General features: G+C 59.0%; 4 protein-coding genes across 14 annotated transcripts; all 4 read left to right on the top strand.

Annotated features, from left to right (window-relative positions):
- The first annotated feature begins 872 nt into the window (after positions 1-872).
- On the top strand, positions 873-9,588 carry LOC139788310 (hippocampus abundant transcript 1 protein-like). Of its 4 annotated transcripts, none has more exons than XM_071728183.1 (12): positions 873-1,122; positions 2,713-2,808; positions 2,985-3,047; positions 3,423-3,550; positions 3,884-3,998; positions 4,295-4,513; positions 4,769-4,882; positions 5,299-5,370; positions 5,522-5,634; positions 5,752-5,849; positions 6,089-6,255; positions 6,347-9,588. In XM_071728183.1, exons 1-12 carry the CDS (start codon positions 1,039-1,041, stop codon positions 6,554-6,556), a joined length of 1,479 nt encoding a protein of 492 aa, XP_071584284.1. In that variant the 5' UTR covers positions 873-1,038; the 3' UTR covers positions 6,557-9,588. The 4 variants fall into 4 exon arrangements, with proteins under 4 accessions (XP_071584284.1, XP_071584285.1, XP_071584287.1 ...); XM_071728186.1 differs by having other exon boundaries at positions 875-1,122; positions 3,443-3,550; XM_071728185.1 differs by having other exon boundaries at positions 875-1,277.
- A 156-nt stretch (positions 9,589-9,744) lies between these two features.
- On the top strand, positions 9,745-13,717 carry MADCAM1 (mucosal vascular addressin cell adhesion molecule 1). Of its 8 annotated transcripts, none has more exons than XM_071728178.1 (7): positions 9,745-9,896; positions 10,333-10,532; positions 11,268-11,331; positions 11,557-11,817; positions 11,920-12,237; positions 12,552-13,178; positions 13,336-13,717. In XM_071728178.1, the coding sequence occupies exons 2-7, from the start codon at positions 10,350-10,352 to the stop codon at positions 13,458-13,460; spliced, it is 1,578 nt and encodes a 525-aa protein (XP_071584279.1). In that variant the 5' UTR covers positions 9,745-9,896; positions 10,333-10,349; the 3' UTR covers positions 13,461-13,717. The 8 variants fall into 8 exon arrangements, with proteins under 8 accessions (XP_071584279.1, XP_071584276.1, XP_071584278.1 ...); XM_071728175.1 differs by having other exon boundaries at positions 10,780-11,331; XM_071728177.1 differs by having other exon boundaries at positions 9,975-10,532.
- A 246-nt stretch (positions 13,718-13,963) lies between these two features.
- TPGS1 (tubulin polyglutamylase complex subunit 1) lies at positions 13,964-15,870 on the top strand. Its single transcript, XM_071727637.1, has 2 exons — positions 13,964-14,368; positions 14,541-15,870. Exons 1-2 carry the CDS (start codon positions 14,037-14,039, stop codon positions 15,070-15,072), a joined length of 864 nt encoding a protein of 287 aa, XP_071583738.1. The 5' UTR covers positions 13,964-14,036; the 3' UTR covers positions 15,073-15,870.
- Positions 15,871-16,792: 922 nt separating this feature from the next.
- On the top strand, positions 16,793-20,823 carry CDC34 (cell division cycle 34, ubiquitin conjugating enzyme). The gene is made up of 5 exons (XM_071727638.1): positions 16,793-17,132; positions 19,544-19,630; positions 19,981-20,078; positions 20,197-20,331; positions 20,563-20,823. The coding sequence occupies exons 1-5, from the start codon at positions 16,956-16,958 to the stop codon at positions 20,771-20,773; spliced, it is 708 nt and encodes a 235-aa protein (XP_071583739.1). The 5' UTR covers positions 16,793-16,955; the 3' UTR covers positions 20,774-20,823.
- Positions 20,824-22,257: the final 1,434 nt, after the last annotated feature.

The raw sequence follows: 22,257 nt of genomic DNA, 5'->3' as shown, positions 1-22,257 counted from the left end.
CTCGGGGTTCAGGTCCTCAGAGCCGGGGCTCATCCCGAAGGATGGTGCCGAGGTCCCCGTGGAGCTCACAGCTCTTTGAGCCCGTTCCGTGCAGAGCTCCCGGGGTCTTGGGGTGCCCGGGGCTTTCCCTACGAGAGGAGCCGGGAGCGGAGCAGCAGCCCCCGCATCCACCGGCAGCGGAACCGCTCTCCACGGGGTTATTTCCCTCTGCTTTCCCGCAGGTCCCGGGCTCGGGGCTCGGCTCAGCCTCACGCCCAGGGCTGCCCCATTAATCCCTAAAGGAAAGATGGATGCGGCCCCGGGGGCGATGCTGCCGGTGCCGGTGCCGCCGCCGGGGGGAGGCAGGGGACCGGTCCCGCCTCCTGATTTGCATAATCTCTGTAATCTGTGTCTAATTAAGGGGGAATGAGCGGCACGTGCACACAGCCCGTGACGCGTTAATTAGCAGGGATCACGCACGACCCCCCGCACACCCACACGGTGCTGGCCCCCCCACCCCCCCAACCCCGCTATTCCGGGCCCAGTTCGGAAAACGCTCGGTGGTAACGACCCCCGGCCAAGCCGCCGGTGCTGGGATGGGAGGGACCGGACAGCAACCGCTCAGCCCCTCCCCGGGTGTGTGTGTGGGAGCCGTGGGAGGCACTGGGAGGCACTGGGAGGGTCCCGGGGGTCCCGGCATGCCCCGCGCTCCGCCGCGGCGGGAGCGGCCCCGCCCGCCGTGTCCCGTCGTGCCTTGCGCCTCCCGCTCAGCCTGGCGGAAAAATCCCGGCGGCGGCGTCGCCCCGCGCGTCCCAGCCAATCAGAGGCCGGCTCGGGCGGGAAGAAGGGGGCGGAGCAGCCAATGGGGTGCGAGGGAGCGACGTCGCCATGGCAACGGGGGCGGGGCGAGGCCTGCGGGCGGGCCGCCCTCCGCCGCTAGCCGGGCCGCCGCCCTCGGGCCCGGTGCGGGTCCGGGCCCGGGCTCGGCCTCGGCCCACCGGGCTCAGGGAGGATGGGGCAACCGCGGAGGCCGGTCAGCGGCAGCGGCCCGGAGGCGCCATGACCGGCGAGAAGAAGAAGAAGAAGCGGCTCAACCGCAGCGTCCTGCTGGCCAAGAAGATCGTCATCCGCGACGGGGCCGGCGTAAGCGCGGGGACCGGGAGGCTCCGGGGGGGTCTCGGGGGCCGCGGTCTGGGCTTCCCCCCCCTCCCTGACTTCCTCTCAGGCCCCCAGGAGCGTGAGGGTGTGAGGGGTCGGGGCTGGGCGGGAGCGATCCGGAATTAATTGGGGTGTTGGGGGTAATGAGGGGGTTGATGGGGCCGCAGGAGGAGATGTGAAGAGGGGAGATGGGGTCGGTCCCTTGGGTAACGAGTGGCGGGACAAGAGGGAGCAGCCTCAGGTTGGGCCAGGGAAGGTTTAGGTTGGGTATTGGGAGAAATTTGTTTGCCAGGAGGGGGGGCACAGTCTGAGGATTGGTAGATGTGGTGCTGAGGGTTTAGTGGTGGCCCTGGGGCCGGGGCCTCTCGTGATGGTGCTTTTGTTTTGTTTTTTTTTATTAAGCAGAAGTATTCTATCAGTTTGCACAGGCTCTGAGCACAAACCACATTTCAGCAGAATAACATCTCCTGCTGCCTTCTCTCCTGCTTCCAGTAATTTCCAGCTGTGTTACCAGAAACCACCAAAACCCGGGAAGGTGTGACTGGTACAAGGTTGCTCTTCACACAGCACGTCTGTGGATTCCTGTCCCTGGGAATTTCAGCAGTGAGTGCTGGAGGCAGGAGACCCACAGAAAACATCTCTGGAGTGGCTCATTAACTGCTCTGTGTGGGAATGTTCGTCAGCTGGGAGGAAATCACCTCCTGCCCTAGGAGAAATGCCTGTGGATTGGGGGTGTCCTGTGCCAAACCCGAGATCCCTTTGGATGTGGGTTTTGTGCATCCAATGGAAGTTGCTTAAACTTTTGGATAGTCTTCAAGCCACTGGAAGCTGCCCTAAATTGCTGGAATTCCAGCCATTTCAGATGGTTTTATGAATGTGTCAGGGCTGTGCTGTGCTTCTGGGTGAGCTCAGGGTCACGAGGTTGTGTGACTGTGAGTACCCCAAGGTAACTCAGATGGAATTCCTCTGCTTTCCTCCTGTTCCTTGCACTGTGTTTCCTTGTGAGTTGGAGACTTTGCAGGTGTCCTGCACAGGAGGAGAAAACCCCCTGGGTGAGCAGGGGGGAGCTGACACTCAGAGAAGTGACAGAAAAAATGCTGCACGGGGAGTGCCATGGAAAATCTTTAGGAAAGGAAGATGAGCAGGGCCTTGGGGTGTGGGGTTTTTAACTGTGCCTCTCCCGTCATGCTGGGGGGATGGAGCTGGTGATGAGGAGTGAATTTGCCTTCCTAAAATCCCAGACTCTTCACTGGGCCTTGCACACACTGCTGTCACAGCCTGCAGGGAACTGAGGTGTCCCATTCCCAGGCCCTTGAGGCAGGGGTTGAGAGGATGAGCAGTTCAGTCAAGTAGAAAAGAAGTGTTGAATGGATAAAAAATTGTTGAATGGATAAAAAGCCTGAAAACAGTCAGCCTTGAGGTAGATCCTCCTGATCCTGGAGGGGGCTGTGGCCTCACGGGGTCACCCTGGGAACACCCACAGGTGGAGTCAGTGTTTCAGCCCCCAGACACCCTCCCGGGCTGCCCTGTGGGGTGGGTCTGTGTGTTCTTTACTGACAGAGCTCTGTTCTGCAGAGACAGGGAATTGGGGAGCCCAGTGTGTACCATGCTGTGGTGGTGATTTTCCTGGAGTTCTTTGCCTGGGGGCTGCTGACCACACCAATGCTCACGGTGAGTCCCTGGGAATGCTGCCAGCTCCTGGGGGAGCATGAACAGGTTCCCTGTTGAGTTCTTGAACAGGTTCCTGTGTGTTCTTGCAGGCATCCACTTGTCAGGTGCTGGCAAAAATTAATGGGAATTTTGCAAACTTTTCTATCTGTTTTTTTTTGTTGTTTTTTTTCCCCTAGGTGTTACACCAGACTTTTCCTCAGCACACATTCTTGATGAATGGCCTGATCCATGGAGTCAAGGTACAGAATCTGTTGGTGCTCAGTGGCCTTGGCATCTCCTCAGGGCTGTCCTGTCTCCACCTGTAAGAGGCAGAACTGCTGCAGGTGTCGGGGTGCTGGAGCTGCAGATGCAGGGAGGGCCCAGGGGACCCAGCAGAGCAGGATGGGGTTGGAGTCTTCAGCAGCACCTCAAGGGTTAAGGATTTTTTTTTTTTCCTCTCTAAAAGGATGTGAGCAGTTCAACAAACTGTTCTGTTTTGGGAATGTTGTCTGCATGTAGGAAACAGGAATGGGTTATCAACTTGTGTTTGCACCTTTAGATGATCTCAGAAGCTCTTGCTGTCAACAGTTGGAATTTGACTCAGGGATCTCTCTGTCATCCTGTCTCTGTCTCAGGGTCTGCTTTCTTTTCTAAGTGCCCCACTGATTGGTGCTCTCTCTGATGTCTGGGGCAGGAAATCCTTCCTCCTCCTCACTGTTTTCTTCACCTGTGCACCCATTCCCCTTATGAAGATCAGCCCGTGGTGAGTCCACCCGTGTGGTGACCGGGGGGCTCTGGGAGGAGCACCAAGGGATGGGTGGGAGAAGGGAGCTCAGCCTAGGAACTGATTGACTTGACCAGTTCTACCAAGGGTCCAGTGTCAGGGGGGAAATCTGTCTTTCCTGGTGCCCCTCTCCTGTCACTGGTGCTGGGGCATGTCGTGTCCCCTCCCTCTGTGTGGGGAGAAGCAGCGAAACTCAGATGAAACTCGGAGGGAAGCTCAGTGTTCCTGAGCACTTAGGGGAGGATGTGGGAGAGGTTCTGATTCTGCAGTGTGGTTGCTCTCTAACTCTGCTCTTGGCAATGCTTGTTCCAGGTGGTATTTTGCAGTCATTTCCATGTCTGGAGTCTTTGCTGTTACCTTCTCTGTCATTTTTGCCTACGTCGCCGACATCACGCAGGAGCACGAGCGCAGCACAGCGTATGGCTTGGTGAGGAGTGGGACCTTGCAGGGTGGATGGTGATGCCAGGAGGGCTATCAGCAACCCTGGGGGCAGGGACAGTGAGAGGTGACCAGTGTGTCACTAGTGATACAGTCTGTTTGTGCTTCTGATTCACCACTCGGGGGGGGGAGAGGCCTCGTTTCTCTGCGGTCTCAGCACCCTCCGTCTGGTTCCTTGGAACAGCCTGGTCTGTGTCCAAGGAGCCTGGGGTCCTCCTGATCATCCTCTGGAGGAGAAAATGTGCTTAAGAGAGTGGAGGTGGTGCTAATGTTTGCTGGTTTTAGGTGTCTGCCACCTTTGCTGCCAGCCTGGTCACCAGCCCGGCCATCGGCGCGTACCTGTCCCAAGCCTACGGTGACACCTTGGTGGTTGTGTTGGCATCAGGGGTGGCTTTGCTGGACATTGGCTTCATCCTGCTGGCTGTGCCAGAGTCTCTGCCAGAAGAGATGCGCCCAGTCTCTTGGGGAGCTCCAATCTCTTGGGAACAAGCTGACCCATTTGCTGTGAGTAATCTTGCTGCTCTTTTCCCATGTGCTGGGAACGTTTCTGATTTCCTTCCTTCTGTTGGTTCCACCAGAGCTGAAGTGTTCTGAAATCTAACCTGGTTTCATTCAAGCATTTGCTTCTTAGATATAAGATGGTGATTTAAGCACTTGGTTTTGCTCTTTCTGTACCTGCAGGATATTTAATGATATTAACTTTTTTTTTTGTTTGTTTTTTTAATTATTTTTTCCATGCCCCACCCCTTTTCCCTACAGTCCTTGCGGAAAGTGGGTCAGGATTCTACAGTGCTGCTCATCTGTATCACTGTCTTTCTCTCCTACCTTCCTGAGGCAGGGCAGTATTCCAGCTTCTTCCTGTACCTACGGCAGGTCAGTCCTGTGGGAAGCCCCAGCACACAAACAGGATCCCTCTTGCATCTCCTGGGGAAGCAAATCTCAGACAATAGCTCAGTGAAGTTGAACCTGTGGGAAAAAATGTTCCAGCTTCCCTAAAAACTGTGGCAGCCTGGAGACCCTCTGCAGGCATTGCCAGGGTGCTTGCTTGGCTCCTTGCTGCTGGCCCTGCCTGTGCTGCTCTCGGGCTGCTCTGGTGAGCCCAGTGATTTAGAGCTGGTTCTTCAGCCAGAGGGAAATCTTCCATTTTATTCCAGACAGTGGAAGGCACGGTTAATTAATGTTTAAGCAGCTGATAAGCAGCATCAGTAAATATTCTTGATGGTGATGGAGTGGCTTTTCTCCCATGGTACAAATCTCTTGCCTTAAAATTCCCTCTGGTGTTTTCACAGGTCATTGGTTTTTCCTCAGAGACTGTGGCAGCCTTTATTGGTGTAGTTGGAATTCTCTCTATACTGGCTCAGGTGAGAAGCAATTTCCCCAGCAGTGTGGTTATGAGAATGTCCAAAATTCCTGATAACCAGGGCTGGGAAAGTGTCAGTTGCACCCACACACAGCTACCTGCAGTCTTGCTTTCTGACTTTTTTTCATGTTGCTGTTTGTTCTTCTTTCCAGACAGTAGTGTTGGGAATTCTCATGCGCTCAATAGGAAACAAAAACACCATCCTGCTGGGACTGGGCTTCCAGATCCTGCAGCTTGCCTGGTATGGCTTTGGATCACAGCCTTGGTAAGAGTTTGCCCACGTTTGTCCTGTGTCACCAGCAGGTTTCTGCCCCCCGTGTCCCTGCTGGCCTCTGGCTGGCCCTCAGCATCCCCCTCCTGACTGCTGCTCCTTTTCCCCAAGGATGATGTGGGCAGCAGGAGCAGTGGCTGCCATGTCCAGCATCACCTTCCCAGCTATCAGTGCCATGGTGTCAAGGAATGCTGACCCTGACCAGCAGGGTGAGTTGCTTGGCTGCCTGAGCTGATTGATCCATGCTTGAATTCCCAGCACTGGTGGTGGTAGAGGGGTGGGCAGGGACCTCTGTGCCAGCTGCATTCCTCATTTTGGTAAAACGTGACACTGAGCCCATGGCCTGGCAGCTCTGCAAAGCACACATCACTCCAGAGCTGAATGTTTGCTCCAGCCCTGAACAAACCTCATTTCTCAGAGCTCTCTGCCCTCCTGGCTCTGTCCCCAGGTGTGGTGCAGGGGATGATCACTGGGATCCGGGGGCTGTGCAATGGCCTGGGGCCAGCACTCTATGGCTTTGTCTTCTATCTCTTCCACGTGGAGCTGAATGAAATGGCTGAGGTGGAAACTCTGGGTAAGGCCTCCAAACCCAACATGGCCAACCCTACAGACGAGGTAACTGTTGAGTTTTGTCACTCCATCCATTCACTGGGCTGCTTCTGCCCTTGGACTCAGGTGTTAATCATTCCTCTGTTTCTCCTTACAGAGCAGCATCATCCCGGGGCCTCCCTTCCTCTTCGGGGCTTGCTCTGTCCTGCTCTCACTCCTGGTGGCCTTGTTCATCCCAGAACACAACCTTGCACTGAGGTCAGGCAGCCACAAGAAGCATGGTAACGGAGCCCAGAGCCACCCCCACAGCCCACAGGCCACAGGGGGGGACAGCAAGGAGCCCCTGCTCGAGGACAGCAGTGTGTGAGGCTGGGGGGCAGCTCCAGAGCAAGGATGGACTGAGCCAGCCAGAGTTTGGGGACAGAGGGTGGGGGGAGAGGAGAGAAGAGGTGACAGACTGTACCACAGCTGATCAGGATGAAGGAGGTTTCCCTTCGAGCCAAACAGACCCAGCTGGTGCAAACCCAGGATTGTATCACGGGGTGCTGAGGGAGAGGGGAGACACTCAAGTGCTCCAGGGGTGGTTCTGTGGAGCAAACCTGCCCTGGTGCACCTGAACATTGTGGTGCCACCTGCCAAAGGCTCAACTTGCCCGTGGCAAATTCAGGAGTTGGCTTTGTCTGTTCTGCTGTGAGCTGACTGAGCTGAGCTGCCAGCCAGAATCAAGGCAGGAACCCACCCGTGCCCCCATTCCTCGTGGCAGTTGGTACCGGTTCTGGTCAGCCTGGGACTGGCCTGTCCCACACTGTGTGTGCATCCAGTGCTGGGACAAGGCACCAGGTGTGTCCTGTAGGAGCAGGTTCTGCTCCTTTTGAAGGTCTGATGAATCTGCCCATTCTGGCCCAAATGAAACTTAGACCAAAAAATATAATCTACTGACTTAATGTTTTGGTAAAGACAAGGAAAATGAAGGAGTGAAGTTTCTACCTTCATAGGTAATGAGTAGAAGGATTTTTCAGAAATCTTTTTCTGGAGCTGTAAGGATTGCTCAGAAAGTAGTTCTTGAGATACTGGAGAAACAACTAAACTCTGCTGAGCACTTTATAAAGTGCATTTCCTGCAAGAAAGGTCCAAGAAATAGCTGTTTATCAGGAGTACTTTTATAAAACGTGTTGATTTTTTTTCCCCAGGCAGTTGCCATGTGATATTAAAACCAGATAATGACTGGAGCTTCTTTTTCCTCAGTCCAAAAGATCTTGGTGGTGATGCTTGCAATTGCTTTGCACTTACAGGTTGAAAAATGGAATTGCAACCTCTGCTGCAGGGTTCAGCTCTGTTTGGGAAGAGCAGCAGCTGCTTGAGTTTGAGTGTTGTGGAAGGAAATCTGACAAATGTTAGGGAATGGCTGTTGTTTATAGAAAGAGATGCAGCAGAGGGCAGGAAAGAATTGTTCTTGTTTGAGTGAGGGCAGGAGGGATGGCACTGGGGAGTCACTGGGGTAGTAAGGGTCACACTGGGAACACTTAAGAAATTGTTAAGAAAAACTGGGGTTTCAGTGGCCAAAACTCGTCCTGTCTCAGGGCAGGTATGAGCAAAGCTGTCATTCCTTGTCTGGGATCCTGTCCGTAGGTTTGGGACAGGAAACTGGGGAGCTCTGCCAGTGTCTTGTGTCGTGGCTGATGCTGTGACCCTGCAGGGTCCCTGAGCCCCACCAGCACTGCCCTCCCTGCAGTGAGCTCTGGGTGAGGGGATGAGGGCTCCAGGGTGTGTTCAGGCTCTGACTGAGCTGCCAGTTTTTTGTCCTCCTCAGCACAGAGGCTTTGCTGCTGTGGAGCTAATGGCAGGGCTAAGAACAGGAGCAGAATCTCAGTGACCTCCAGTGACTCTGCTTTTCCTGAGCTGCTTGTGGTGATGCTCCAGATTCCCCAGTGATACTGGGATGGCCTGTGCTGCTTTCACAAAGGAAATCCAGTCCCTTCAGCTTCCCAGCAGCAATCCCAGCTCTGTATTGCTCACAAAAATGCCTTTTTTAGGTCAGAGCTTTACCAAGTACATCTGGAAACTTACTTACTTAGGCTGTACTAAAATGACCTGAAGTAGTTTTGTCCCTCACACCCAGATGAGTTGAAACAAAACCTGGTATCATCATCTTGCTCACACTGAGGCACTGGGAGTTTCACAGGCAGAATGCAGTGGAATGGTACAAAGAAGACGAGTGTAATTTATATGAGATGAAGTATATAGAGATATATTTTTAAAAGCCCTTTCCTTTACTGAATAGTTTACTGGAACCCATGTGTCTCTAGTCCTGTTCCCTCTCACCCCTGCTGCTGCCTGCAGCATCTCCCCTTCAGACAGCAGAACCCTCCTGGCAGGTGCCCCTCCTGGGTCCCTCTCTCTCACAACGTGATACCCAAGGTTCCAGCCGTGCCAGCACCCCCCAGCTCCTGAGAACTGGAATGTTTTGGTCAGCTTAGGGCTGGAGAAGAGACCAAAACATTCCACAGGTCAGATGCCAGCACTGTCACCAGAAACTGGGTCCCACTCATGGGGCACAGTGCTCACCTGCCTTGGAGCTGCTGCTGGTTCTGGTGCCAGGAGCAGGCAGGGATTCCTTTCCACAGTCTTGGAAGTTCCTTTCACCTGGTTTGGGGGACTCAGCCCCAGGTAACCCCCTCTCCCTGTCAGCCTAGGGATGTGACCCTCCCACCATTCTGCCTTCAAGTGAGGGGGGGGGACTTGGGCCAAACGGTGACAGCTGAAATTACCAGACCTGAATGAAGAGTGTCTCATTCTGAGGGGCTGGTGATTCGGCAGCATCCTGTGTGGAGACTGGAAAATCTGTACAGAGCGAGCAGCTAGTTTTGCCAATTTTTGTTACTTTATATGAAAACGCGACTTTTCTAAAAGCTTTTTCTTAAAATCCCCTTCATCTAGCGTGCAGTGCCTGAGCCTGGCTGTTTAACATCAGCATCCCCAGAACGTGTCTGCAGTGATTTCCACTTCAGGTCACAGAATGCCCCAAGGTGAGGCTGAAGTTGTCCTGGCTGCCCCCCTGCACTCAGCGGCAGCACTTGGGGTCAGGTTACACTGAGCTCCTCACACCTACGAACCCGCGTTACACCGCTGCATCTCTTTTGCAAAATAGTCACTTTTTACTCGACTGGTTTTTATTCTTTTCTCTGCACTTGCCTGGCTGCTGAGATCTTTGGTTGTGGTGACAGCACGTGGGGAGCCCACGCTCCCTGAGGAGTGGCAGTGGTTACTGTCACCTGTGTTTCTGATTCTTTTTTTTTTTTAAGCTAAAGATGAAATGTGTTTATTTCAGTTCAGGTTGTGTTTAGAACTGGCTAATCTCTCCCTCTGATGGACTATTTATTAAACTGCTGCTTTCCTCTCGTCTTGGAGTTCTCTGTCCTCTTTTCCCCACTGTTCCCAGCTCCATCTGCCCCCCACACCAGTGCCCTGGGGCTGCTTTTATCATCCCAGACTTGATTCTCTTTGTTTCCAGCCAGGCTTAATATAGATCTTATCTTGCTCATTTAAACACTTCTTACGGTGTTTGATGGTGGGACAAAGTGAACAATATAGTGACAAGCTGTATAAACACATCCCAGTCAGTTCTTGGATGGGATCTGGTGTTTGGTGGCTGATATCCTGCAATGAGCTGGAACCATGAGCCGGAACCAAGAGCCAATTATTCTACAGTAAGTTGCCTTTGTCTTTATTTCCTCTGGACTTGAGCTCGGGTTTAGGGTTGGTTTTTTTTTTTATTTTAATTTCAGAAACAGCCCTCAGCTTGTCTCCCTTCTTTAAACCCTTACTCGGTGACATTTTGAAGCAATCCTTCCCCTCATGGGGTAACTGATCCCTCGGGGTTTGCCCTGCCAGGGGTGGTGGTTGTGCCCTCCCAGGGCTCTTTGTCTGCTGGGGTGGGAGCCTCATGCACAGAGCAAAGCCCCAGCACCCTCTGTGTGTCCTCAGACATCCTGAGATCTCTGCTGGGAAGAGCCTGGCAGGAGTGGGGAGCTCCCCAGGGCTGGACTGGGGGCTCTGGGGGCTGCTGGGAACTCCAGGAAGCGGCTCTGTTAACACAGGATGGAAGGAACAAAAACCCAGGAGCCATTAATCACTCGGTTTCAGCTGAACGTGCAGATTTCATGGGGGCTGTTTACAGAAGACTTCCCTTACTGGGGCTCCTCTGGACCATCAGGATTAATTGCCTGACCCTGAGGACTGAAAGGATGTGGGATACGCCCAGTGCCCGGAGCTGTCTCTCCAGGGAATTCCCAGATGGGAAAGGGACAGGCCCTGTCTGTCTCAGCTTCCCACCTTCTGCCAGGGTAGGGGCAGGGCTGACAACTTGGGCTGAGAAGCCCCAGCTGCAGCCGGGTGGGATGGGATGGGATGGGATGGGATGGGATGGGATGGGGTGGGATGGGATGGGATGGAGCAGAGGGAGCAAAGCCAGAGCTGCTGTGAGACAGGGAATGGGTGCTGAGGCTGTGCCAGAGCCTTGGGGGTAGATGATGTGGGTAATCAATATTTTCCATGTGGTAACACTTTCTCCATCCTCCTTCCTCCTGGAAGACACCCAGGGGATGCTGAGCACACGTCCTGGCCTCGCTTTTGGGGTAGGGGGACTGAGAGAAGCTCTTCCCACAGACAGATGTCCCCAGCCAGGGGAAACTGGAGCCCAGTGAGAACTGGGGAAGGAATGGGACCTCAACCATGTCTTGGGGTGCAGGGCTGCCCAGCACATGGGATGGGGAGCCTTCAGGCCAAGGGTTCTCCCATGTTTTGGACTGTTGGCATGGCCCCTGGCTGTGGAGCTGGGTGTTGTGCAAGACCTGACCTTGGAAAAAACCCAAAAACGTCCCTTTGGAAATACCCCTTGGGCTGGAAAGTGTCGGGGGCCCCAGGGCTGGTGCTGGTGGGGGCGGTTCCTTCAGGGCTTAAGAAGGGTTTGGGACAGGGCTTGGGCCAGAAGGAGACAGTCCCAGCCAGCAGTGTCTGCTCCGGGAGAGAGGGAAGAAAGAAAGAAAAACCATCCCAAGGTGCTGCTGCGGGCTCCACAGGCAATGGCACTGGCTCCTCTCCTCCTCCTCCTCCTCCTCCTTGGCTTGCTGCAGAGCTGCAGGGGTGAGTGTGTCCAGGGCCAAAATCCCTCCTGCTCCCCTCTCCCTCCTGCTCCCCAGCCCTGCTCCTCTCTCTGCTTCACCGCGGGACAGCACAGCCCCAGGGGGATAGGGATGGAGTTTCTGTGCCACAACCAACAGAGGAACTGGTGTCCCCCTTGCCTTGTAAAGCAGGGGGTCCTGGGGATGCCCCCATCCCTGAACTTCCCCGTTTCCTCCTCCCTCTCAGGGCAGCCCATGCTGGTGGTGACCCCGCAGGAGCCCGTGGTGCGGTTCGGGGGCTCGGTGCAGCTGAACTGCTCCCTGGGCTGCGAGGGGGGCACGGTGGAGTGGAAGGGTCTGGACACCAACCTGGGGAACGTCACCTCCTTCCTCACCCACAGCATCCTGCACATCGACAGTGCCGTGGTTGCCACCGCGGGCACCAAGATCTGCCAGGGGACCTGCCGGGGGCAGCGCTACCAGCACAGCGTCACCCTGCAGCTCTACGGTGAGCACCCCCCGGCCCACCCCCCGCTGGATGCCTGGGGATCCCTCCCTCCTGGGCTGCAGCACCAAAACTCCCTGGGTGACTCCGTGGTACCTCTGCCAGCCCTCCCAGACCGGCTGCAGCTGGAGGCAGAGCCCGGTGTCCCGGTGCCGGGGCAGCCCACCCGCCTGCACTGCCGGGCCCGGGGGGTCTATCCCCTGGGGGGGCTGCGGCTCAGCTGGCAGCGGGGACACGGGGAGCCCCAGGAGGCAGCAGACTTCAAGGTGACGGAGACCGAGGAGGAGCTGTTTGACATCGAGTCCACGCTGCTGGTGGCCGGGGAGGAGGTGAGGGACGGGATGGAGTTCAGGTGCGAGATGACCCTGAGCACCAGGAAGGAGACCTTCACCCGGGTGGCATCTGTGGCCGTGAGTGTTGGGGGTGAGTGCTGGGGGACCCCGTCCTCCAGAGCTGACCCCATGGCTCTGCACTGCTTGGAGCAGCTTCGCTGGCACGGGAGCTGTCCCCACGTCTGGAAAATTCCCCATGCTCATCCCAGTCCCCACTGCCTGTCCCAGTCCCCACTGCCTGTCCCTGTCCCCACTGCCATGCCCCCACCCACTGCCTCTCCCTGCCAAGGATGGCTGCTCGTGGCTGGAGGATGGGGAAAGGGGCGAGGGGATGGTCCTACCATGGGGATAACGAGCTCCAAGCTGTGCTGAGACCACCCTGACCTGGCCACCCTGTGTCCACAGCTATGATGGAGCAGCCGGGGGCCGCAGCCACCTGGACAGCGAGACCTTTGACAGGGACCCTCAGCACAGCGGTGTCCCCAGAGCCACGGGTCCCCACAGACAGTCCCACCGCAGCTCTGACCCCCACCCTGCCAGACCCAGGCACCGAGACCCCCCTGAAGCAAGCTGCCTCCCCCAAGGGCCCCTCCACAGCACACCCAACCCTCTGGGACCTTATTTCACAGCCAGGCACCACCACGCTCCCTGGCTCCACAGGTCCCACAGCCAGGGTGCAGGGGACAGCTGGGGACAGCCACACCTGGGAATCATTCCTAGCCGAGAAGGGGACGGGGCCCCCAGCAGGGACCGTGCCCACCTGCAGCCTGCAGATCCGCTCACTGCCCCCCACGGGGACACGGGGCAGGGCTCTGAGCATCGAGTGCCACGCGTGGTGCACCGGGAACAGCAGCGTGGGGGTGGGCTGGCTGCGGACCCCCGTGGCTCTCTCGCAGTACCGGGAGGAGGTGGCAGGGAGCAGCTCCACGCTGCAGCTGGACCGGGCCCAGCCCTGGCACCAGGGTCACTACCAGTGTGTCCTGCAGGGCCACCGCTCCCAGGCGGTCAGTCTGCAGGTGACAGTCTCGGATGGTGAGTGGGGGTCTGCAGCCCCTCTCCTGTACCCCCATGTTGGGCTTGGGGTGCAGGGGGTTCTGTGATGGCCTCTGGGGGTCCTGGGGGGTCTCTCCCTCACCCCTGGGTGTCTGAGCTTGCCTGTAACTACAGCTCCTTCCCTGTGTCCTTGCAGATCCCTCCAGCGCAGCTCCTGCCATCGCTGTGGGGACAACACTCTCACTCGTGGGCCTGATGGTGACCGGCGCCATCTCCCATCGCCTGTGCAAACGGTTCCGGTTTCGGTACGAGCTGTCCTAGCAGTGTCCCAGCCCTCCAGACCCGTCCCTGTCCTTTCTGCCACGGGTGTCACCCACCCGCGGGGCTGAGGAGCACCCAATGGGGCCGTGGGGAGCTCCGGGCACACGCACGTGGATGGGCGGTCTCGTCACGACAGAGGGGTCGTGAGCAGCTCCTCCCCATCCCCACTGAGATGTGCACCCCGGGAGTGGGCGGAGGAGAGCGGGGCCTCGGCGTGCGAGTCGGGGCTCTTCAATAAAGTGTTGTTTCTGGCTGAACCCTGAGCAGTGTGCTTTGGAGGGGGCTGGGGCGGCCCTGCTGTCCCCTCCGGGACCGGGACCGGGACCGGAGCGAGGGCCGCGCTGCGCGGTGCCCAGGCGGGGCCGGTGCCCGCCGTTACCATGGCAGCCGGGGCGGGGCCGCTGCCCACACTCAAGATGGAGATGCGCGGGCTCGCCCAATGGCAGCGCGCTCGCCTGGCTTCCCGCCCACCCATTGGCTGCCAGGGTGCAAGATGGCGGCGCGGGCACTTCCCGTTCGGGCGAAACGCCGCCGGTTCAAGATGGCCGGAACCGGCCCCTATCGCCCGCAGCCAAGATGGCGGCGTACGAGAAGCGGCGGGCGGCCGCCGCCCCGGTCCCGATCCCGGTCTCGGCGACGGGCAGCGGGCTGGTGGAGCCGGTCCGGGCGGCGGGGAGCGAGGCGGAGTTCCTGCTGCGGGCCGGCGTCACCGCCATGGTGCGGGAGGCGCTGCTGAAGGTGCTGGAGGCGCGGCCCGAGGAACCCGTCTCCTTCCTGGCCGACTACTTTGAGCGCCTGGTGCAGGGCGGCCCCGCTGCGGCGGGAGAGGCCTCCGCGGAGCTCCCGGGGCCCGCGCAGCGCCTGGCCCGAGCGCTCTGGTACGTGCGCCTGGCTCACCACTCCCACAGGTGCGAGCGGGTGGCGGCGGGAGGCGATGGACTACATCTCCCGGCGAGCCCCGCGGCAGCCGCCGTTCCGCGCCGGGTGCGGTGGCCGCGGAGCGCGCCGGGAGTTGTAGTCCGGGGCGGGCGGAGGGGTGCGAGGGTGAGGCTGTGTCGTGTCTGTGCCCTGTCGCGACAGGACGGCCTTCGACAGCAACGCCGGCGCAGCTTACGAGGTGCTGGGTGCAGGCGGGCGGCGGCGGCCAGCGGGCGTGGACGGGCGGCTGTACAGCGAGCTGCTGCGGCGCATCTGCCAGCACGGGGCGGCACCGGCCGAGGCGGCGTCGGCGCTGCTGCGGCGGGTGCGGTGTCGCGACCACGAGGCCGTCCCGTTCGACGTCTTCCGCTACGGCGTCCTCACCTGCTTCGTCCTCCTGGAATTCGCAGCCAAGGCCGACGCGCTCTTCGGGGTGCTGGAGGGCGGCTCGGGCGCTGCCGACGTCCGGCTGTGCCAGGCTGTGCTGCGGGCGCTGGAGGAGGCGCTGGGCGCCGGCCAGGGCTCCCTGCCTGCCCGGTACCTGGAGGCCGGGTCCAAGCTGGGTCCGGACGGTCTGGCCCTGGCCATGGACCGGGCGCTGCAGGAGAGGAAGCTGAGCAGTGCCATGAGCCGGGAGGAGTTCCTGAGGAAAGCCACCGCGTTGTTCGTTGCCAAAGTGAAGCCCGTTGAGTGACGCCGAGGTGGGAGCGGGGCTGCCCACGGCTGCTCCCACCCCTGCGTGGAGCTCTTCTGGCAGCGGGGGCTCTGGGTCCCAGCTCTGAACTGGACAGCGAGTGCTGTGGGCTGGGCAGAGCGCCCGGGTCTGCCTGGCAAGAGATTCCTGGTTCCTTTGCTCCTTCCCTTGCTCCGAGTGCAGCAAGCACTGGGCAGTGCTGGACAGTCCCTGTCTGCTGAGCCTCTCCCAGCCCCAGCTCCTCCAGCCCAGACAGCATCAGTAAATCTTGTCCAGGCATGAACTGGGGACTTGCAGGGCTAGCGTTGGTCATCAAAAATGAGCCAGAATAGGTAAATTGGGGTGGCCCTCCAGGTATCCTGTAGTTCTGCCCTGGCTCAGCCGTGTCCTGTCTTGCAGCTTCTGCTGGGAAATTTGTTTCTGCTTTTGGATTTGTTTTCCACTTTCCTGGGAAGTGGGGGGGCGATGCTTCCCAACCTGCTGCTGCAGGTGACTGATGAGCTCATGTGAAATGAAATGTTCTGTATGCACAGCAGATGAGAAACAGCAGCTGGGGCACAAACCTCGCAGTGCGGGGCTGTGAGGGCTCTGTCCCTGCCTGCTTCGTGTTTACATGGTCTGAACTCTGGAGATCAGGACTCCCCAAGTGCAGCTGCAGGGTATTGGGACGTGGAGCCCCTCCCTGAGGTCGTGGTTTGCTTTTGTGTGTTGAACCGTGCGTTATTTATTTGAAGTTGTCCGTGTTAATTATTTATACCGTGCAATTATTGGTTTACGGTGAGACATTAAAGCTTTTTATTATTTTTTTAGTGGCCAATTTCCGTACTGCCGGGTAGCACCAGGAGTTACCTCAGCTGCACTCGGATCCCGGGGCTGTCAGTCTGTCTGTCTGTCTGCAGGGGCCGATGTGGGCAGCCTGTCCCTGCCCGAAGGGAGAGGAATGCAAAGCCCGGGTGGTTCCCGCAGCCCGGGAGGAGGTGTCAGGCGCCGGGATGTGGTTTGTTTGGCCGAGCGGATGTTTTGGGCCCTGCGGGCAGGAGGCGCCGGGAGCCGGGCCGGGTGACGCCGCAGGTCGCCGAACGAAGTGCGGGTGACGGGACGGGACGTGACGGGAGGGAAGCGGTGAGGCGGGGGAGGTGTCACCTGAGCCCTGCCCGGAGCCACCGCCCCCGAAATCCGCGCCGCGGAGGTGAGATCACCCCGGGCCGTGTGCAGGTGCCCGGTGTGACTCAGCCCGGCGGATCGCTTCCTCCGGGCTGACGCGGTAATCACGGGGAAGCGTCAGGCCCTTGACTCAGGCCGGGGCTGACCCCGGGCAGCGCGGCGAGCACCGAGGCCGCCATCCGGGAAGGCGACAGCGCCGTGAGGAGCCCGGGTAACGCGGCCGGGGCAGCGGGGACTGCGCGCAGGCCCGAGGGGAGCGGGCGGTCCGTGAGGAGCCCCTGGTCGGTGTGCGGAGGGCGGTACCGGTGGGACTACCGGAAGTACCGGCGGTACCGTGACCGCGGCTCCGGTGCGGCCCGAGGGAAGAAGCTCCGCCCCTGCGCGCACGGAGCCTTCTGATTGGCGGAGAGCGTCATGGGGGAGGAGCCTGAACCTCCCCCGCGCGAGTACTGCGCTCTGATTAGTGGAAAGGCTCAGAAGGAGGAGTCTGATGCTTGCCCCGCCCCCTAACTCCTATTGGCCGGCTGTGTCCGAGGGGGAGGAGCCTGCGTTGGTCCCGCCCCGCCTGTGCGGACTACAGTTCCCGGCGTGCCCCGCGCGGCTGCGCTCGCAGCGGCCGCCGCGCAGCAGAATCCGCAGCCGCCGCCCCGCGCCCCGCAGCGGCTCTTGCGCCTACGCCAGTCCCCGGCTTCGGTCGCGGCCTACCCCAGCTCTTCGTCATGGCGCGGCCTCTGGTACCCAGCTCGCAGAAGGCGCTGCTGCTGGAACTCAAAGGGCTGCAGGAGGAGCCCGTGGAAGGGTTCCGGGTCAACCTGGTGGATGAAGGGGACCTCTACAACTGGGAGGTGGCCATCTTCGGCCCCCCGAACACCTACTACGAGGGCGGGTACTTCAAGGTGAGGGGCTGGGGGCAGCAGGGGGGATGTGCGGTATCGGGGGGACCGAGCTCTGGAGAAGAAACTGCGGGGTGGAGGTGTGGGGTAGGAGACAAGAGACGAGGGGGTGCCGGGGGGGGGGGAGCTGCCTGAGAATGGATTTTGGAAGAGGGAGAGACCACAGGAGAGTGGGGACACCCTGGGAGGGAGCTGGGGGGTGAGAGGGAGTGTTCTGAGGGTCAGGTTAAGGGGAGTCTTGGGGTCCCAGGGGCTTTAGGAGCTGTGGTGTCCTGGGGTGCTGTGAGGAGGGAACCTGCAAGCAGGTGGCTGCTGCCAAACTGGATGAGGTTCATCTTTTGGGGTGGATATTTGTGCCCCACAGAAGCTTTGCCTCCGAGGGCTTTTCCACCTTCTTCCCCCGCCCCATCCTTCTGGTGTGGGGGTGCAGGAGAGCGAGCTGGGGGTGGCTGATGTTCCCCCTCCTGCAGGGGGTTGGGGCATCACCACCAAACCAAAGGGAAGAGACAAAGGAGGCTCCAGGCAGGCACAGGCAGCAGCTGGAGGTGATGGGGAGGGGGTGCTGTGTGTTTGCTGGGGGGGTCCGGGGGGCAGCAGGCAGGTCCAGTCCCCCTCGGGGGGTGGGTATGGGTATGTGTCCTTCCCAGAGGTGTTGTGCAACCTGCCTGGCTGTTTTCTTCCTCTTTTCTCTTCCTCCCGCCTCCACCACCAGCTCATCCTGTTGCTGCTGGGGTGGGGATGCACCGGGGTGAGTCAGCCCCAGGGTCAGCTGTGCTGCCATGGGGAGGGTTGTTTGTCCCCAGGAGCTGTGGCAGGTGAGCTCGATGCTTTGGAGTCAGGTTTTCCCTGAAAGGAGCCTTTTTTCCGTAGCCTCTCCTGGCTCCAGGCCCTTTGCACTCTCACCCTTTCAGCAGCTCCCTCACGCTCCTGCTCTGTGTCCCGGGAGCTTCCAGGCTCAGCAGCAGATCTGAGTTCCTGCAGGAGAGGGGAGTGGGAAGGGGTCAGGTCCTTTTCCAGCTCCTGGTACCACCGTCCTGCTCGTGCAGGGCTCATGGGGCTCTTCCCAAGCACCCTTTTGGGGACGCTTTGCCTCTGGCTGGTTTTGTCCTGATCCCTACAACAAAGGGGATTGTTCTGCCGAGTTCAGCTGCTTGGCTGGAGCCCAGTGCAGAGCCGCGTGTTGCTGCCTGTGCTTCCCTGGGCTCCAGCAGCCCCGGGCACACAACAAAACCAGCCCTGGCCCCAGCCCCAGCCTGGCAGAGCACGGGAGGTTGGGCCAAGGGCCAGCCCGGGGGGGGAATCGGGAGCAGGGATGGACCCCAGTGCTGCTGCTGGGGCTCCTGGGACTCTGTGTAAGATCGACTGGGGACAGAGCTGGGTGGGGGTCAGTGAGTGGGGGAGTTTGAGCTCTGGGTGGAGCTGGGGTCAGCTGGGAGGAGGATGGATTTGTCCCTGCTGAGCTTTTAATGGCTGGGAGCTGACAGTGGGGTTTGGCAGCTCTGCCTCTTGTCCAGGCTGTAACTCCAGAAGCATCTGAAGCCTCGTTTGCTGTTGCCCTTCTGAGCAGGGCCCATCCCAGGCTCGTTCCGTGGGTGAAGAGGAATCCCAGGTCACTGCCAGGCAGAGCCAGGGGGGTTGGCACTGTCACTTCTTGGATCCAAGTGCTGAATCCTGAGGCAAACTGAGGCAGCGAGAAATGTTCAGGGAGTAGTTGTGTGCTCTGAGTCTTCACCATTTTACTTGTTTATTTCTGGCTGTTGCCTTTTTTTTTTTTTTTTTTTTTTTTTTTTTTTTTTTTTTTTGGGAGCCAGTGGCTGAGTCTCCATCTGGAAGTTTGCTTCCAGAGCCTGGAAACACCTGAGAGCTGCAGCAGTCACCAGAGGCTGAGCAGCATCTGCCCCGTCCCCGTGGGACACCCGGGAGCACCGGGACGTGTCTGTGCCTCCCTGTGCCACCTCTGGCTCGGGGGCTGACAGCAGCCCTGTCCTCCCTGCTGCCCGGAGCCCTGGGTTTCTGTGCCCAGTGCCTTCAGGAGGGCCCTGGGCTGCGCTGCGATCTTCATCTGCTTTTATTTTTAGCACCTGAGCTCCGCGCCACGGCCGGTTCTGGCTCGGTCTGTTTTCTCAGAGGTGCCGGGCTATTTTTAGAGGCTCGTTGTGTAAATCAGAGCACAGAGTACCTGGCGCTTCCTTCCCTGGGAGCTCTGAAGGGTAAACAGCCTCCCCAAGCAGCCTGGCCACCGTGTGTCACCTTCCTCTGTCACCTTCCTCACCGGCCGTGCTGCCGTTGTCCTCCCGTGGAGCACAGCTGGACTTGGCCCGGGTTTCTTTTTTGTGGTGGTGTCAGGAGGTCAGTGCCTTCCTTCCCTTCCCTCTCACAAACCCACACTCACTTCTCCTCATTGTTCCCTGCAGGCTCGTCTCCGGTTTCCCATCGATTATCCCTACTCCCCTCCTGCCTTTAGGTTCTTGACCAAAATGTGGCACCCCAACATCTACGAGGTAGGTCTGGGACGCGTCCTCCCGTGGTGCCGGCACAGGGTGGCGATGCCAGGCTTTGTCACGAGCAGTGGGAGCTCTGTGCCTTTGGTGCCTGGTGCCTGGCACTGGAATTGCAGCTAACGAGCTTATGGCAGCTGCTCTAAGGCCCTGGAGCTGGGCCCGGGCCAGCCAGGCTCTGAGGCTCCCACGCTCGGCCAGCGGGGACGGGGGGGCTCGTGCTGAGGGTGGGCACGGGGTGAGTGAGGGACCCTTTGGGACTGCCTGGCCTGGCTTAAACCAAACTGCAGGGGCTGAGCTGGAGGAGGCCGAGGGCAGCAGATCCTCAGGTCCTGTTTCCCTTGTGGTTCCAGACTGGTGATGTCTGCATCTCCATCCTCCACCCACCCGTGGATGACCCGCAGAGCGGGGAGCTGCCCTCTGAGCGCTGGAACCCCACACAGAACGTGAGGTAAGGGCTGGTGGGGAGGGGGCTGGGGGGCTGGTGGGGAGACGGGGACTGCTTCCCACGCTCCCCAAATCAGGTGGAGGTGCTGGGAGCTGAGCTGCTGGTGTTTCCCCGTGGCCAGGACCATCCTCCTGAGCGTCATCTCGCTGCTGAACGAACCCAACACCTTCTCTCCCGCCAACGTGGACGCCTCGGTGATGTACCGCAAGTGGAAGGAGAGCAAAGGGAAGGACCGGGAATACACGGATATCATCAGGTGTGTGAGGAGCCCGGCAGGGAGAGCACTGCCTGAGCTGCCTCCTTGCAGGGCACGGGGCCTCGGGGGCACGTCTTGTCCTGTTGGGATGGTAGGGGTGGAGTTTTTGTGGCTGGGTTACGTGCCTGGCTCTGCTCTCAGCCCCTTTTGGCTCCTGAGCTGAGGAGATCAGGATCACAGATCAGGATCTGTGAAGCTTCATCCTCACCCCTGGCATTTTTTGCTCTCCAGGAAGCAGGTTTTGGGCACCAAGGTGGATGCTGAGAGGGATGGTGTGAAGGTCCCCACCACGCTGGCCGAGTACTGTGTGAAGACCAAGACTCCAGCCCCAGATGAGGGCTCTGACCTCTTCTACGATGATTATTATGAAGATGATGAGATGGAGGAGGAAGCAGACAGCTGTTATGGGGATGAGGATGACTCCGGCAATGAGGAATCTTGATGGCCCTCTGGCATTGCAAAACTTGCTATAAACTACTGAATTTTACCTCAGCTAGTACAAACTGGTTTGAATCTAGGATCTGTCAGCCCTGAAATTAACTCTCTACCTCGCAGGGAGACTCTTCTGCTGGTGCAAAGGAAACCCCACCACTGTCTTTGTAGAAAAAAGCAAAAAAACAAACAAACAAAAAAAAAGCCAACAAAAAGAAACCCTATTTTATAAACTTCGTGGGTGGGGGGTGGGTGGGGAGAGAGAAGTTGTGTTGGGGCATCCATAAATCCACAGAAACCAGGGAGCTGGTGGCTCTGGCTGGGCAAGGAGTGACATCAAAGTCTGGGGGTCCTGCCCATCGTTTGGGCACATTCAGCTCCACGTCAGCCCCATCCTGGGGGATGGTTTGGGGGCCGTGGAGCTGTGAGTGGTGTGGGGGGTGGGAAGTGTGAGCACTGTGTGGCTTTGTACAGCTTTGGAGGTGTTGGAGCTGGTTTGGCTGCAGGGAGAACCCTGCCACCCTGGTGGGACCCTCCTGCCACCCCTTTCTGTGGTGCTGGAGTGGGATGGGAAGGGCTGGGACATGGGGCACTGCAGGGGCTGGGATTTGGGCTGTTTGTAGTTTTTAACCAGCTGGGGGGATGGGGTAGTTCTAAGTCTTTCTGCATCTGTATTTTTGAAAACTATTTAATAAAGTACTGAAGGGAATGACAGTGTGGGGCATGTATGAGGCTCTACCCTGCTCCATGCCAAGGCTGTGGGGTTCCCTGTCGGCCATGGCTTGGTGGGGAGGGGGCTTTGGGGTGGCCTTAGGACTCAGCAACTCTTTTTATTCACCTCCCAGCTTCACAGAGTACACAGCAGTGTTGGGGTGGGTTTCCTTCGGTCTGGGGCATCTCTGCCCTTCCCAGGGAGGGAGAAACATTCGCTGCCTCTGCCCCAGTGCCGTGGCCAGGGCTTGGCCTCTGCCCGGGCAGGACGGGCTCTGCCAAGCCCTGGAAACTCCCCCGGCACTGGGAGGTGTTTTTCCCTCCTGCAGACCTGCCTGGGCAGCGCTGGGCTGGGGGAGTGGTGCCCGACGGCTGCCCGGGGGCTTTTGTGGCTGCTCTGATCCAGGTGCTGCTGGGACCTGCGGGTCTCCTGCCCAGCCTGGGGGCCACAGAGAAGAAGGGGGGCACAGAGAACCCCAGGCAGGCTCTGGGGGTGTGTGTGAGGGCTGGTGGGACCCCAAGGAGGTGGCAGCAGAGCTGACCCCCCCGCAGAGCCCGACGCGATGCGGGTGATGCATCTCTGTGCCCCCCTTCTTCTCTGTGGCCCCTCTGGGCAGAGCCCGTCGAGGGGCAATGAGCAAAACCTTCCCCCCCCCTCGGGGTTGTGCTGGGAGCTCAGGGTTTGAGTGACACCCGCGACCGCACGCGGAGCAGGAATGTGCTTTGCTGCCCTGGGAAATGAGGCTGAGGGGTGAATAGGATTATTGTCCCTTTACTCAGCCC

Source organism: Heliangelus exortis, chromosome 28 (assembly GCF_036169615.1).
Source record: "Heliangelus exortis chromosome 28, bHelExo1.hap1, whole genome shotgun sequence".
Taxonomy (NCBI): domain Eukaryota; kingdom Metazoa; phylum Chordata; class Aves; order Apodiformes; family Trochilidae; genus Heliangelus; species Heliangelus exortis.
The sequence above is the reverse complement of the archived record's forward strand: the minus strand, read 5'-3'. Positions and strand labels throughout refer to the sequence as shown.